Source organism: Dipodomys spectabilis, unplaced genomic scaffold (assembly GCF_019054845.1).
Source record: "Dipodomys spectabilis isolate Male_0828 unplaced genomic scaffold, ASM1905484v1 ptg000478l, whole genome shotgun sequence".
In the NCBI taxonomy this organism is placed as follows: domain Eukaryota; kingdom Metazoa; phylum Chordata; class Mammalia; order Rodentia; family Heteromyidae; genus Dipodomys; species Dipodomys spectabilis.
The window spans coordinates 843917-855630 of record NW_024871155.1 but is presented as its reverse complement, the minus strand read 5'-3'; the positions used below and the strand labels follow the sequence as shown (position 1 = coordinate 855630).

At 50.8% G+C, this 11714-nt stretch overlaps 1 protein-coding gene across 1 annotated transcript in view; it reads left to right on the top strand.

Annotated features, from left to right (window-relative positions):
• The first annotated feature begins 2916 nt into the window (after positions 1-2916).
• Positions 2917-11714, top strand: part of Ptpn9 (protein tyrosine phosphatase non-receptor type 9) — a 62891-nt gene continuing 54093 nt past the window's right edge. The window contains exon 1 of the mRNA XM_042668828.1: positions 2917-2996. Within this exon, the coding sequence (XP_042524762.1) occupies positions 2934-2996 (63 nt within the window). The 5' untranslated portion in view covers positions 2917-2933. The remainder of the gene's footprint in view (positions 2997-11714) is intronic.

Below are 11714 nucleotides of genomic sequence, written 5' to 3'. Positions count from 1 at the left end.
CATTGTAATGTTAAGATGCATTCTGGGGAATGTATCCTTTGCACAGCTGCACACCCCCGCACACAGCTGTGTGTGGGAAAACACTTCCAAGTTTTCTGTTGTTAGCTCATTTAGTTAAAACTCTTCCTTAGAATCGTAGGTAGTATGCCAGGGTTCAAGTTCTAGCTCAATGCTAATTAATGAGTTACATAACTTTGGATCAATCACTGACTTCCGGTATCCTGTAGATCACTGGGCAAAAGCATTATGAAAGTATAAATGGTGGTTTGAAATCCTGTTAGCACTCATCTCCAATCAATGGTTTGTTCTACTTCCATTTCCTACTTCAGCTTAGGGAGAAGTGTGTTTTGTTCATATTATTATTTAAACATTAAAAAAAAAAAGTTTTAGCAAGGTGCTTGTAGGGTCTCCAAACTCAGGAGGCTGAGATCCAGAGGATCACAATTCAAGGCCAGCTGGGAGAAAAATTCGATAGCAAGTAGCTGTAACAGGACTGGAGGTGTGATTTAAGTAGTAGAGTGCCAGCCAAGTGAGCTGAGCAAACGCAAGGTCTCAACTTCAAACCTCAGTACTTCCAAAAACAAAATTCAAGCACACTCATGTAAAACTGTGATAATAGAGCAAAGCAAATGGTTATGTTTCAGGGGAGTAGGAACTGGGCTGGAGGTATGATGGGACTCTGGCAAATTGGGAATAATGGATTGTTCCTCCATCCCTCACGGCTGGTGCTTTACCACTTGAGCCATAGCTTTACTTCCAGCTTTTTGCTGGTTCATTGAAGTCTCATGGACTTTTCTGTCTGAGCTGGTTCTGAATCTCAAACCTCAGATTACCAGCCTCCTGAACCATCAGTGAAATTTCCTCCTCCATTTTTTTTTGGTCAGCTGTGGGGCTTGCACTCTGGGCCTGGGCGCTGTCCTTCAGCTCTTCAGCTCAAAGCTAGTGCTCTACCACTTGATCTACAGTGCCACTTCTGGCTTTTCCTACTTCTATGGTGCTGAGGAACCCAACCCAGGGCCCTCATGAATGCAAGGCAAGCACTCTTACCACTAAGCCACCTTCCCAGCACCCTCTTCTTTTTTTTTTTTTGAGTGTGTGATATTAAGGTTTGATCTCAGGGCCTTGTGTACCAGGCAGACAATCATTTGAATTACATCCTAGCCCTAGAATGCTGTGTTTCTTGATTTGTACATTGGTACACACCTATGTTATGAAACTTCACCAGGCTGTGCACATGTAACATTTAAAAACAAAGTACATAAAATGTCATCTAGAGAAAAATTCTTTCACTTCACTTCTCAGACTCAGATTTTTTTTTCTTTGGCCAGTCATAGGGCTTGAACTCAGGGCCTGGGCACTGTCCCTAAGCTCTTTTACTCAAGGCTAGTGTCTTAACACTTTGAGCCACAGCGCGCTGCTTCGGGTTTTTGAGTGGTTAATTGGAAATAAGAGTCTCAGGACCCAGGCACCTGTGGCTCAAGCCTGTAATCCTAGCTACTCCGGAGGCTGAGATTAGAGGATTTCAGTTTGATGCCAGCCAGGGTTAGAGACTCATCTCTAATAATCAAAAAAGCTGGAAGTGGAACTGTGGTTCAAGTGGCAGAGCACTAGCCTTGAACAACAACGAAAAAAGCTCAAGGACAGCTACCTAGGCCCTGAGTTCCAACCCCACGACTGGCACCCCACGTACACACGGAATTCAGAAAAAACGTTCTTGGGTGAGCATCAAAGGGCACAGCCCTCGGCTCTCTGAAGACCCCTCCCTAATTCCCTCCCGGGCTTCTGTGCTCTCAGGGGCCGGTGTTGGAACACCTCTGTACGGGATGTTGCCAGAACTGGAGTCCCAGCGCCCCACTCCTTGCCCAGACCCACTCCCACGGGGCACTGAGTCCCGGGCCCGCGCGCAGCCCCCAGCCCTTGGCGGGGTTGACTCCCAGGTAAAGACCCCGGGTTTGCAGGAGCTGTTGGGGGTCCCGATTGCGGCTGAGGGCGCGGCCGGGCACCGCGGGCGGGGCGTCCGGGACCCCACGTCCCCTCCACCCGGCCCCAAGCGCTCGGGACCGGCAGGCGGGCGCCTCCGGGCACTGGCCCCGGGGTGAGCGCGCGCGGCCACGCGGGCGAGGAGACTCCACCCCTCCTCCCCCTCCCCCTCCCGTCACCTGCACCCCCCCCTTCTTCCCCTCCCCTCCTCCTTCCCCACGCCTCCTGTCTCCCTGTCCTCCCCTCTCCCTCCCCCCCCACCGTCACCCTCCCTCCGCGCCACCTCGGGAGGCGGCCGGCCCGCAGCCCCTCCCCGCCGCCTCCCCTCCTCCTTCCGCAGCCTCCCCCCTTCTCTTCCCCTCCCCCCGGGGTCCTCCCCCAGCCTCTCCCCTCCCTCCCGGCCCCTCCTCCTCCCGTCTTCCGGCCCGGCCTTCCCCTCCCCCGTCGCGCCCCGCCCCGCGCGCTCCCCCGCCCCCCGCCTCCCCGCCGCGTCCAGGCCCCGCCCGGCCCCGCGCGCCGCCCGTTTGTGAATGAGACCCCGGGTTTGTCAATGGAGCCGCGGGGCGCCGGGGCGGACGCGGCGCGGGCCGTGAGCCGGGAGGGGGGCGCCCGAGCCGCCGCCTGCTCCGCCGCCGCCTCGCCCTCCGCGCTGCGCGTCGGCCGCCGCGGCTGCTGAGGACGCGGGCGGGAGGCCGCGAGCCCCGGGCCCCGGACCCCGGACCAGCGCGGCCCGCCCGCGGCCCCGGCGCGCTTCCGCCCCTCGGGGCCGGCGCCTCTCCTTCCCCGTCCGCGGGGCGGCGCGGGCGAGGCCGCGGCGTCGGGCGCTTCTCCTCCGGAGCCGCCGCGGGCGCCGGCCGGGCCCCGCCATGCGCGCGCCGGCCGCGGGCTGCTGAGGTGCCGGGCGCGGACGCGGAAGCCGAGGCCGAGGCGGCGCGCGGGCCCGGGGCGGCGGGATGGAGCCGGCGGCCGCGCCCCGGCCGGACGCGGCTCTGGAGCTGACCCCCGAGGAGGAGCAGGTGAGCGGGGCGCGGGGCGTCGGTGGGTGTGTCCGCGGCCTAGGCCGGCTCGGCCGCGCGGGGTCCCGCGGCTGCGACCCCGGCCCCGGGCCTCCGCCCTTCCGCGCGCCGAGGGTAGCCGGGGCGCACCGCACTCGGGGTCCCCTGGGTGCCCGCCGCCGCCCCCCCAGCCTCTCCACGCGCCGCGTAAACACACGTCCCGCGGCTGTCCCCTGGGTGGGATTGCCGTCCTCCGGATCGCCTTGGGACTTGGGTTACCAGGGTGCCCCGGATTTCCAGATGCGCTCCGGAGTCAGACCGCGCGGCCTGGGCCAGCGCGCCCCGAGGCTCCCCCCGCCCCGACCCCCGGGCCCCCGCCTCGGCCTCGCGGACCCTGCCCAGCCCCCCGCGGCCGGGCGCACCCCTCGCCCCGCTCCCTGCCCCCCACCACCCCACCCCGGCGCACCGTCTCCATCTTCCCGGAGCTCGCGGCCGGAGCTCCATTGTCCCCGAAAGCTCATGACCTTCAGGCTCCCCGAAGGAAGCGGTTTGCGGTCTCCTTTTGGGGTTGGGGTGGGGTGGCTCGGGTAAAGGAAAAGCCCCAGGATCCTTAGAACTCTCCCCCACGCACCCCCGTATCCCAGCCACGGCGGCCTGGGACCAACTTCGGGGGGGGGCGGAGAAGAGGGGGCGAGTCAGCCACGGGCGGCCGGGGGCCCCAGTGGGTGGGGAAGGGGGGGTCGGGAGTCCTTTCCTTGGTGCTCCCCAAACCTTAGCCACCACAGCCAGCCCGGGTTCCCAGGGAGGCGCCCCATCAGGCTCAGCCCAGACGGAGGGCAGGGGTGGCTGGGCGCGGACGCCCCCCAGCCTTTGTTCCCGGGCCCACCTTGGCCTGCGCTGCGCCCCCCCCCTCCCCGGGGGGCGGCTGGGTCTGCGCGCCGGGGCCGGGCCGGGGCCCGCCGGGCCGCAGGCCGGCTGTGTGTAACGCTCGGAAATCAAGTCAGCCTGTGAGTTAGGGAAAGAGAAATGTAAGAAAAACCCGGTCTGCTGCAGCGGCGGGCGCGGGTCGGCCCCGGCGCGGCCGAGGGGGCCCCGGAGCCCAGGCCGCCAGAGCTGGGCGCGGAGGACGGGGCCGGCCGGGGCTCTTCCCCCCTCCATCCCCATTGGACTTCCAGGCTTCTGCTATCCTCGGTACGATTTCTCTTCCCCAGCATATATCCTGCTCTGGATCGACTTGAAATCTCATTTTAACCTGAAAAATATTGAATTATTATTAAGGGGTTGTCTGGAGCCTTGTACCATTCCCTAAGTCAGGTACTGAGTACATTTCTGTTTTTGACAGTGTCGCCCCCTCCTCCACTCCTCTCCCCCCTTTTCCAATCCCCCCCTTTTTTTTTGAGGTGCTGAGGACCGCTCCTGAGATGCACGTGCATGCTAAACTAATTCTCCCACCGCCGAGCCTACGCCCCAGGCTTCCAGAGTAATTTACCTGTTTGCTTTTTAACATTGTAAACTCCCCTGAAAGCAAGGATTTGGTCTTGTATCTCAATGACTCCTGTTACTGCACATAATAAGAAGGGCTAAATGTGTTGCCTGAATCTCAGAAGAAGCTGAAAATCTTAACACCAATTTTAATAAAAATCTTCCCCCCCCCCACACCTTTTTCATTTTTTTTTCTTTCCTGGGATTTGAACTTTGGACCTGGGTGCTGTGTCTGAGCTCCTTTTTTGCTTGAGACTAGTTCTGTACCACTTGAGCTGTTGCATCACTTCCAGCTCTTTCTGTGATTAATTGGAGATGGAAGTCTCAGGGACTTTTCTGTCCAGCTGGCTTTGAACTGTGATCCTCAGATCTCAGCCTCCTGAGTAGTTAGGATGACAGGTGAGGGCCATTGGCACCCGGCTCTTTTTCTCTTACTTGCAACTCCTCCCTTTCCCCCAGTAAAATTCTGTATTTTCTACAGGCATTTCAAAAACACTGAGACACACATATAAAAGCAGCATAGTTTGAATTATGGCAGTAATTAGATATTCTCATTTTAGTTTCATATCACTTGAGTATCCTTGACTTAAAATTTCTGTAAAAGACTTAGCAAATGGGTGTCAATCTTATCAAAGACGTTGTCATGAGAAATGACACATTCATCCCATAATGCTGGCTCATTGCTGAAACCAATTTTAGAACTCACTTGAAGTTGATTTCTAAGTTGGTGGCAGAATTTTTGAAATATCTCAGCTGGAAATTTTCTGTACTTTTGTGAATCCATTTGGAAGTAGAAAAAAACCCCAACAACTTTAGGAATCTATTTCATAAGCAAATAGGGGATTGCCAGAAATTCAGGCAAAAGAAAAAAACGCATTTAGTCTGTTTTGTGTGAACTGCCTTACTGATCTGATGTCTGCAGCAGGTTTCCTCTACCCTTTTACTGGGATTTGAACTCAGCATCCCAGCCTTACTTTTTGTTTTTTGGTCAGTTGTAGGGCTTGAACTCAGGGCATGGGTGTTGTCCCACAGCTGTTTTGCTCAACGCTAGTGCTCTATCACTTTGAACCACATTGCCACTTCTGGTGTTCTGGTGATTCTTTGGGAGATAAAGAGTCTCATGGACTTTCCTGACAGGGCTGGCTTTGAACCTCAATCCTCAGAGCTCAGCCTCCTGAGTAGCTAGGATTACAGGTGTGGCCCTGCTGCAGCCTTACTTTTTTTTATGATTTTTTTTATTGTGAAAATACTGTACAGAGGAGTTACAATTACATGGGCAAGATAATGAGTACGTTTCTTATCAAGCATTGTAGCCTCCTCCTTTGTTTCCCCTTCCCATCCCTTCCCATCTCCTCTCCCCCCCCCCCCCCCCCAGCCTTACTTTTTGCTAGTTAATTTTTGCTAGTTACTTTTCAGATAGGGTCTCTGGGCTACCCTCCGTAGCTTAGAGAATAGTCATGTCATGTCCAGCTTCCTTCTTTTGAGATGGAGTCTCATGGACTTTTCTGCTTGCTGCTAGCCTTGAACTGAAATCTTCCCCATCATGACCTTCCATATTGCTGTGATGGACAGTGTGAGCCATGACACTCAGCCATGGATTGAGAAGGAGGGTATCAGACTTCTTTGTTCAGACTGACATGGGATCTTGATCTTTCTGTTCTCAGCCTCTATGGTAGTTAAGAATACAGATATGAGTCCTGAATAGCACCTCCTTTTTTGCCATTCAGAAATTTGGGGTACTTTGCCGTTCCTTAGTCCTGTTATATATTACCCAGTCTTTCTATCCCTTTAGTTAAACTTCCTTCAGCCTCTATTCTAAACTGTCATACCCTCTAGGAGTTATCTATCTGATCCATCTGTGCTCCTGAAGCTAAAGTCAGATTGCAAATCTGACTGTATGCTACCCTCAGCTTGCCTGCTCCCAATACAAGCATTTATAATACCCTTCAGTGGCTGGGCGCCACAGCCCACACCTCAGGAGGCTGAGACCTGAGGATCGCAGTTTAAAGTTAGCCTGGACTCAGGAATGTCCAGAAGACTTTGATCACAAAATAGCTCAAAGTGGAGCCGTAGCTCAAGGTGGTAGAGCGCTAATCTTGAGCGAAAGTGCTCAGAGACAATGCTCAGGCCCTGAGTTCAGACACCCCCAACACATACACACAAAAAACCCTTTAGTGGATTGTTTTCTTTTTATCTTTGGTAGTTCTGAGGTTGAACCCAGGTCCTTGCACAGGCTGGGTAAGTGCTGTACGGCTGCGCTACACCCCAGCTCCTCCATTGCTCGGGGGCTCTTACGCATTCTCAACCCTCAGCCATGTATCGATCTCACACTGCATCTTTGTTCGAGGTACACTGGTCTTCCCAGACATTCTTTCCATGCTTCCCCTTGCTAACAGGTATTTGCACAAAGCTGCTTTCCTCTGGAAGTCATTCATATTTGTGCGGGTACCAGGGCCTTGAACTGGGGGCATCACATGGCTTTTTCACTTACACCTCAGAGCTTTACGTTTGAGCCATATCTCAAGTTCCTCAGGTTCCTGCTTTTTGCAAGTCTTGGGGTTTTCTCTTTCCTGGGTTGACTTTGAATTTTGATTCTCAGATGTCAGCCTCCTGAGTAGTTGGTATTAAACAGGTGTGAGTCCTTAGCACTCAGCTACACTTTTTTTTTTTTTTTTGGTCGGTCGTGGGGCCTGAACTCTGGGTCTGGGTGCTGTCCCTCAGGTCTTCAGCTCAAGGCTAGCGCTCTACCACTTGAGCCACAGCTCTACTTCCAGCATTTTCTGTGTATATGGTGCTGAGGGATTGAACATAGGGCCTTAAGCATACTGAGCCACCTTCCCAGCCCACTCAGCTACACTTTTAATTTTAGATGGGATTTTGATGTGAGGCCTGGGCTGGCCTTGAACTCCTGTGTAGCCCAAAGTGGCTTTGGATTCGATTCTCCTACCTCGCCTTCTGAGTGCTGGCAATATAAGTGTGCACTCTCATACCTAGCTTCTTTTCTACTTCTTCATGCCAGAACTAGATGGAAGCCTGAATCCTTAGGGAATAATGAAGAGCAGAAATGATTTATGTAAATACATATTAGGACTAGAGTCGTTGCAGTCCCCACCTTTTTTTTGGCTAATCCTGGGTGCTGTCTCTGAGCTCTTCTGCTGGAGGCTAGTACTCTACCACTCTGAGCCACTTCCAGTTTTTGAATGGTTATTTGGTAATAAGAATCTCATGGGGAGGCCCAGGGCTGGTGGCTTGTGCCTGTAATCCTAGCTACTCAGGAAGCTGAGACCTGAGGATTGAGGTTCAAAGCCAGCCCAGTCAGGAAACTCAGTGAAACTCTTATCTCCAATAACCGGAAGTGGCGCTATAATCATGTGATAGAGTGCTAGCCTTGAGCTGAAGAGCTGAGGGACAGTGATCATGCCCCAGAGTTCAGGCCCCACGACCGACCAAAAAAAAAAAAAAAAGAATCTCATGGGGACTTTTCTCCCTGGGCTGGCTTGGAACTTTGATCCTCAGATCTCAGCCTTCTGAGTAGCTAGGATGACAGGTGTGAGCCACCGATGCCTAGCTCTCTAGGCTTTCTTTACTTCCTTGTGGAAAACCTGCCTTGAATGCCCCCCATTAGGATAGATCCCTCCTGCCTACTCTTGCTTCCCACAGGATTTACACTTACTTGTGTCATCCCATGACTGAAAGCATCAGGAGGGTCAGGATGTTTTGCTTTTGCACACGGTCCAGTGCACATTCCCTAGCTGGTTGTTAATTCCTAGACTGGTGGAATAGCTGTGGAATGAACAGAGTGGTTCTCATTTGTCTACCAGCAGCATCAGCTATCGAAGTAAGGACATTGCTTGTCAGATGTGGTAACACAAGCCTGTAATCCCAGCGTTTGGGAAACTGAGGTAGAAAGGACACCCAAGTTTGAGGTCAACCCAGTGGCCTGGCTCCAGTGCCAGCACAAAACAAAACAAACAAAAAACCCCAAACACACTTTTGGTTGTTCTTGAGGCTTGAACTGAGGGCCTGGGTACTGTTCCTGAGCTCTTTCTCTCATGGCTAGTACTCTACCATGCTACTTCTGGTTTTCTGGTGGTAACTTGGTGATAAGAGTCTCACAGATTTTTCCTGCCCAGGCTGGCTTTGAACCATGATTCTCAGATCTCAGCCTCCTGAGTAGCTAGGATAACAAGTGTGAGTTACCAGTGCCTGGCAAGACATTGTATTTTTTTTGTTTTTGTTTTTTAAACACATAGGCTAATATACTTTATTTAAACTTTTTTCTTAGTTTTTGACCCTGCCTGGGCGCTATCCCTGAGCTTTTATGCTCAAGGATAGCACTTGACTACTTTGAGCCACAGCTCCACTTCTGGCTTTTTGCATGTTCCTTGGAGATAAGAATCACATGGACCTTCCTGCCTTGTCTGACTCGGAACTGGGGTCCTCAGATCTCAGTAGCTAGGATTATAGCTGTGAGCCACGGGCGCCTGGCTTGATATGCTGTTTAAAGGTCATTATTACTTAATATTCCCCCATTCTACCAGTTGAATTAATACACATCCTCCTTCCTAACTTGGCTGTTTCTGGCTTTTCTTTTCGCAGTGCTGGGGGTTCAACTCCAGGGTTTCAGATATGCTAGGCAAGTGCTCCACCTCTGAATTGAACTCAGCTCCCATTTCTTGCCTTTATGTTCCTCAGTAACTGCAGCCTTGCTTGGGGCTTTTGCCTTTAAGGGATTTACAGGAATAACAACAAAGTAATAGCTGTTTCCTGAACTTCTGTTTTGAGTCAGGCTCTGTGTTGGACTCTTCTCCTCCAGTTAATCCTCTCAAGAATGGAACTAAATCCCTTCATTTTGCCAACAAGAAATCTTCGGGAGAGAAGGAAATTGCTCAAGGTCTCATAGCTAGCCAGCAGGTTTCCATCCAGATTTGGGGTTATTCTGCACTGGCCCCCCTCCTCCTCAGCATTTCCTCTGTTACACTGTGCTAGTTTCCATGGAACAATTAACCAATTTACTCCAGTTTTCAGTTGGTTTATATAGTAGCTAAGTTTATGGGATGGCTTTGAGCTTCCACTTCAGCTTTCTTGCTCACAGCTGCCACTCTGCCACTTGAGGCACACCTTTTCTTTGTTCCTTTCTCTGTCTCTCTCTCTCCTCCTATTCCCCCTTCCTCTGCTCCCTACCCTCCCTCTTTCTTTGTGTTCATAATGAATGTGTGTTCTAGCACTGGACCTTGAACTCAGGGCACTGTCCTTTCAGGTTGTTCACTCAAGGCTGGTGCTCTACCCCTTGAACCACAAGCTCCACATCTGGCTTTTTGGTCGTTAATGAGAGATAAGAGTCTCATGAATTTTTCTGCCCTAGTTGACCTTGAACCATGATCCTCAGATCTCAGCCTCTTTAGTAGCTAGGATTACAGATGTGAGCCACCGGGGCCCAGCTTTGCTTTTCCACAGCATGTATAACATGTATAACTTGACCTGAAGTTGGTAATCGTATTTAGTTTATTGATGAAGCTGACCGCAGAGGACCAGGTAGCGTTTTCATCTCTTCTCTGTGTGTTAGGAAATAAGTAAGAGAGAACCTCCTCTTTGAAATAAACCATAAGCTGGGCACCCTTGGCTTACGCCTGTAATCCTAGTGAGGCTAAGATCTGAGAATCACAGTTCGAAGCCAGCGTGGGCAGGAAAGATCATGAGACTCTTATCTCCAGTTAACCACCCAAAAGAGCTGGATGTGGAATAACTTCAGTGGCAAAGCACTAGCCTTGAGCAGAAACTAAACGGACAGGGAGGGCCCAGACCTGAGTTCAAGCCCCAGGATTGGCACAAAAAATAAAAATAAATAAACCATAAACAACCAGAACTATAATGATATTTGAATTCAGTTAATTGTAGCCTTGTAAGATATTTTGGCTTTGCATGGATACCTAGTAGTAATGGATGGGATAGGAAAATAGAACAATAAATAGTATTTATGCTTCTAGTAGTTTTGAACTAGAGTTTTGATAACTCATATTCTTTCACGTTAAAAGTAATTCATTCTGGCCATGGTGGTACAGGCTCGTAAAATCCCATCTACTTAGGAAGCTGAGGCACTGGGTGTGGTGGCCCATGCCAGTAATCCTAGGTACCCTGGAGGGGGAAATTTGAGGATTGAGATTCAAAGCCAGCCCAAACTGGGAAGTGGAGAGGTGGCTCAAGTGGTAGAGTTCTAACCTTGAGTTGAAAAAGCTAAAACAAAAGTACAGGGCCCTGAGTACCAAAAGTACAAGCACAAAAAAATCTAAAGCAAAAAAACCCCAAAAAAAACCAAAAAACTTAGGAAGCTTTGAGGCTAAAGCAGTGTGACTTTGGGCTTAGCCTGGGAAACCTAGTAAGACTTAAAAAAGTGTATGTGCACATGCGTGTGCATATGTTAGTGTTAGAGATTGAACTCAGATCTTTTTTTTTTCCCCAGTTATTTTTTTTTAATTTTTTATTGTAAAGATACTATACAGAGGGTTACAGTTACTTGAGCAAGGTAATGAGTACACTTCCTATTGAGCATTGTTACCACCTCCATTGTTTTCCCCCTACCATCCCTTCCCTCCCTACCTTCCCTGAGGTTCTTTTTTTTTTTTTAATTGTGATTAAGTGATTACATAATTTCCCAAATTTCACAGTATTGTGGAATAATGATGGTCATTTAAAGTCACAAGTTTATTTTAACTTTCCTGGAGCAAATTGTCTATCACAGTCTATAACATATAACGGTGTACACATATACACCATACATGTGATCAGCAGCATGGGAATATTTAGTAGTGTGAACTCAGATCTTGACACATACTAAGCATTCTACCACTGAGCTAAATCTCTAATCCTAACTCCTTTATTTTAATTACTTAGCTAACTTATTTCAGTACTGGGAATTTAACCCAGTACCTAGGCCTTGGCCTTATTTATTTATTTTTCCATTCTGGGACTTGAACTCAGGGTCTGGGTACTGTTCTGCTTTAGCACTTTGAACCACAGCACCACTTCTGGTTTTCTGGTGGTTCATTCGAGATAAGTCTCAGGGACTTTCCTGCCCTGGCTGGAAAGCACAATCCTCAATCGCAGCTTCCTGAGTAGTTGAGGATAACAGGTTTGAGCCACTGGCTTGCCCTACATTTGGCCTTAACTTCGTAGGTCAGCATTCTACCTGTTGAACTCTCATTCGTTCATTCATTCATTCTTTCATTCTTTTTTGAGTCAGGGTGTTGGAATGTATTT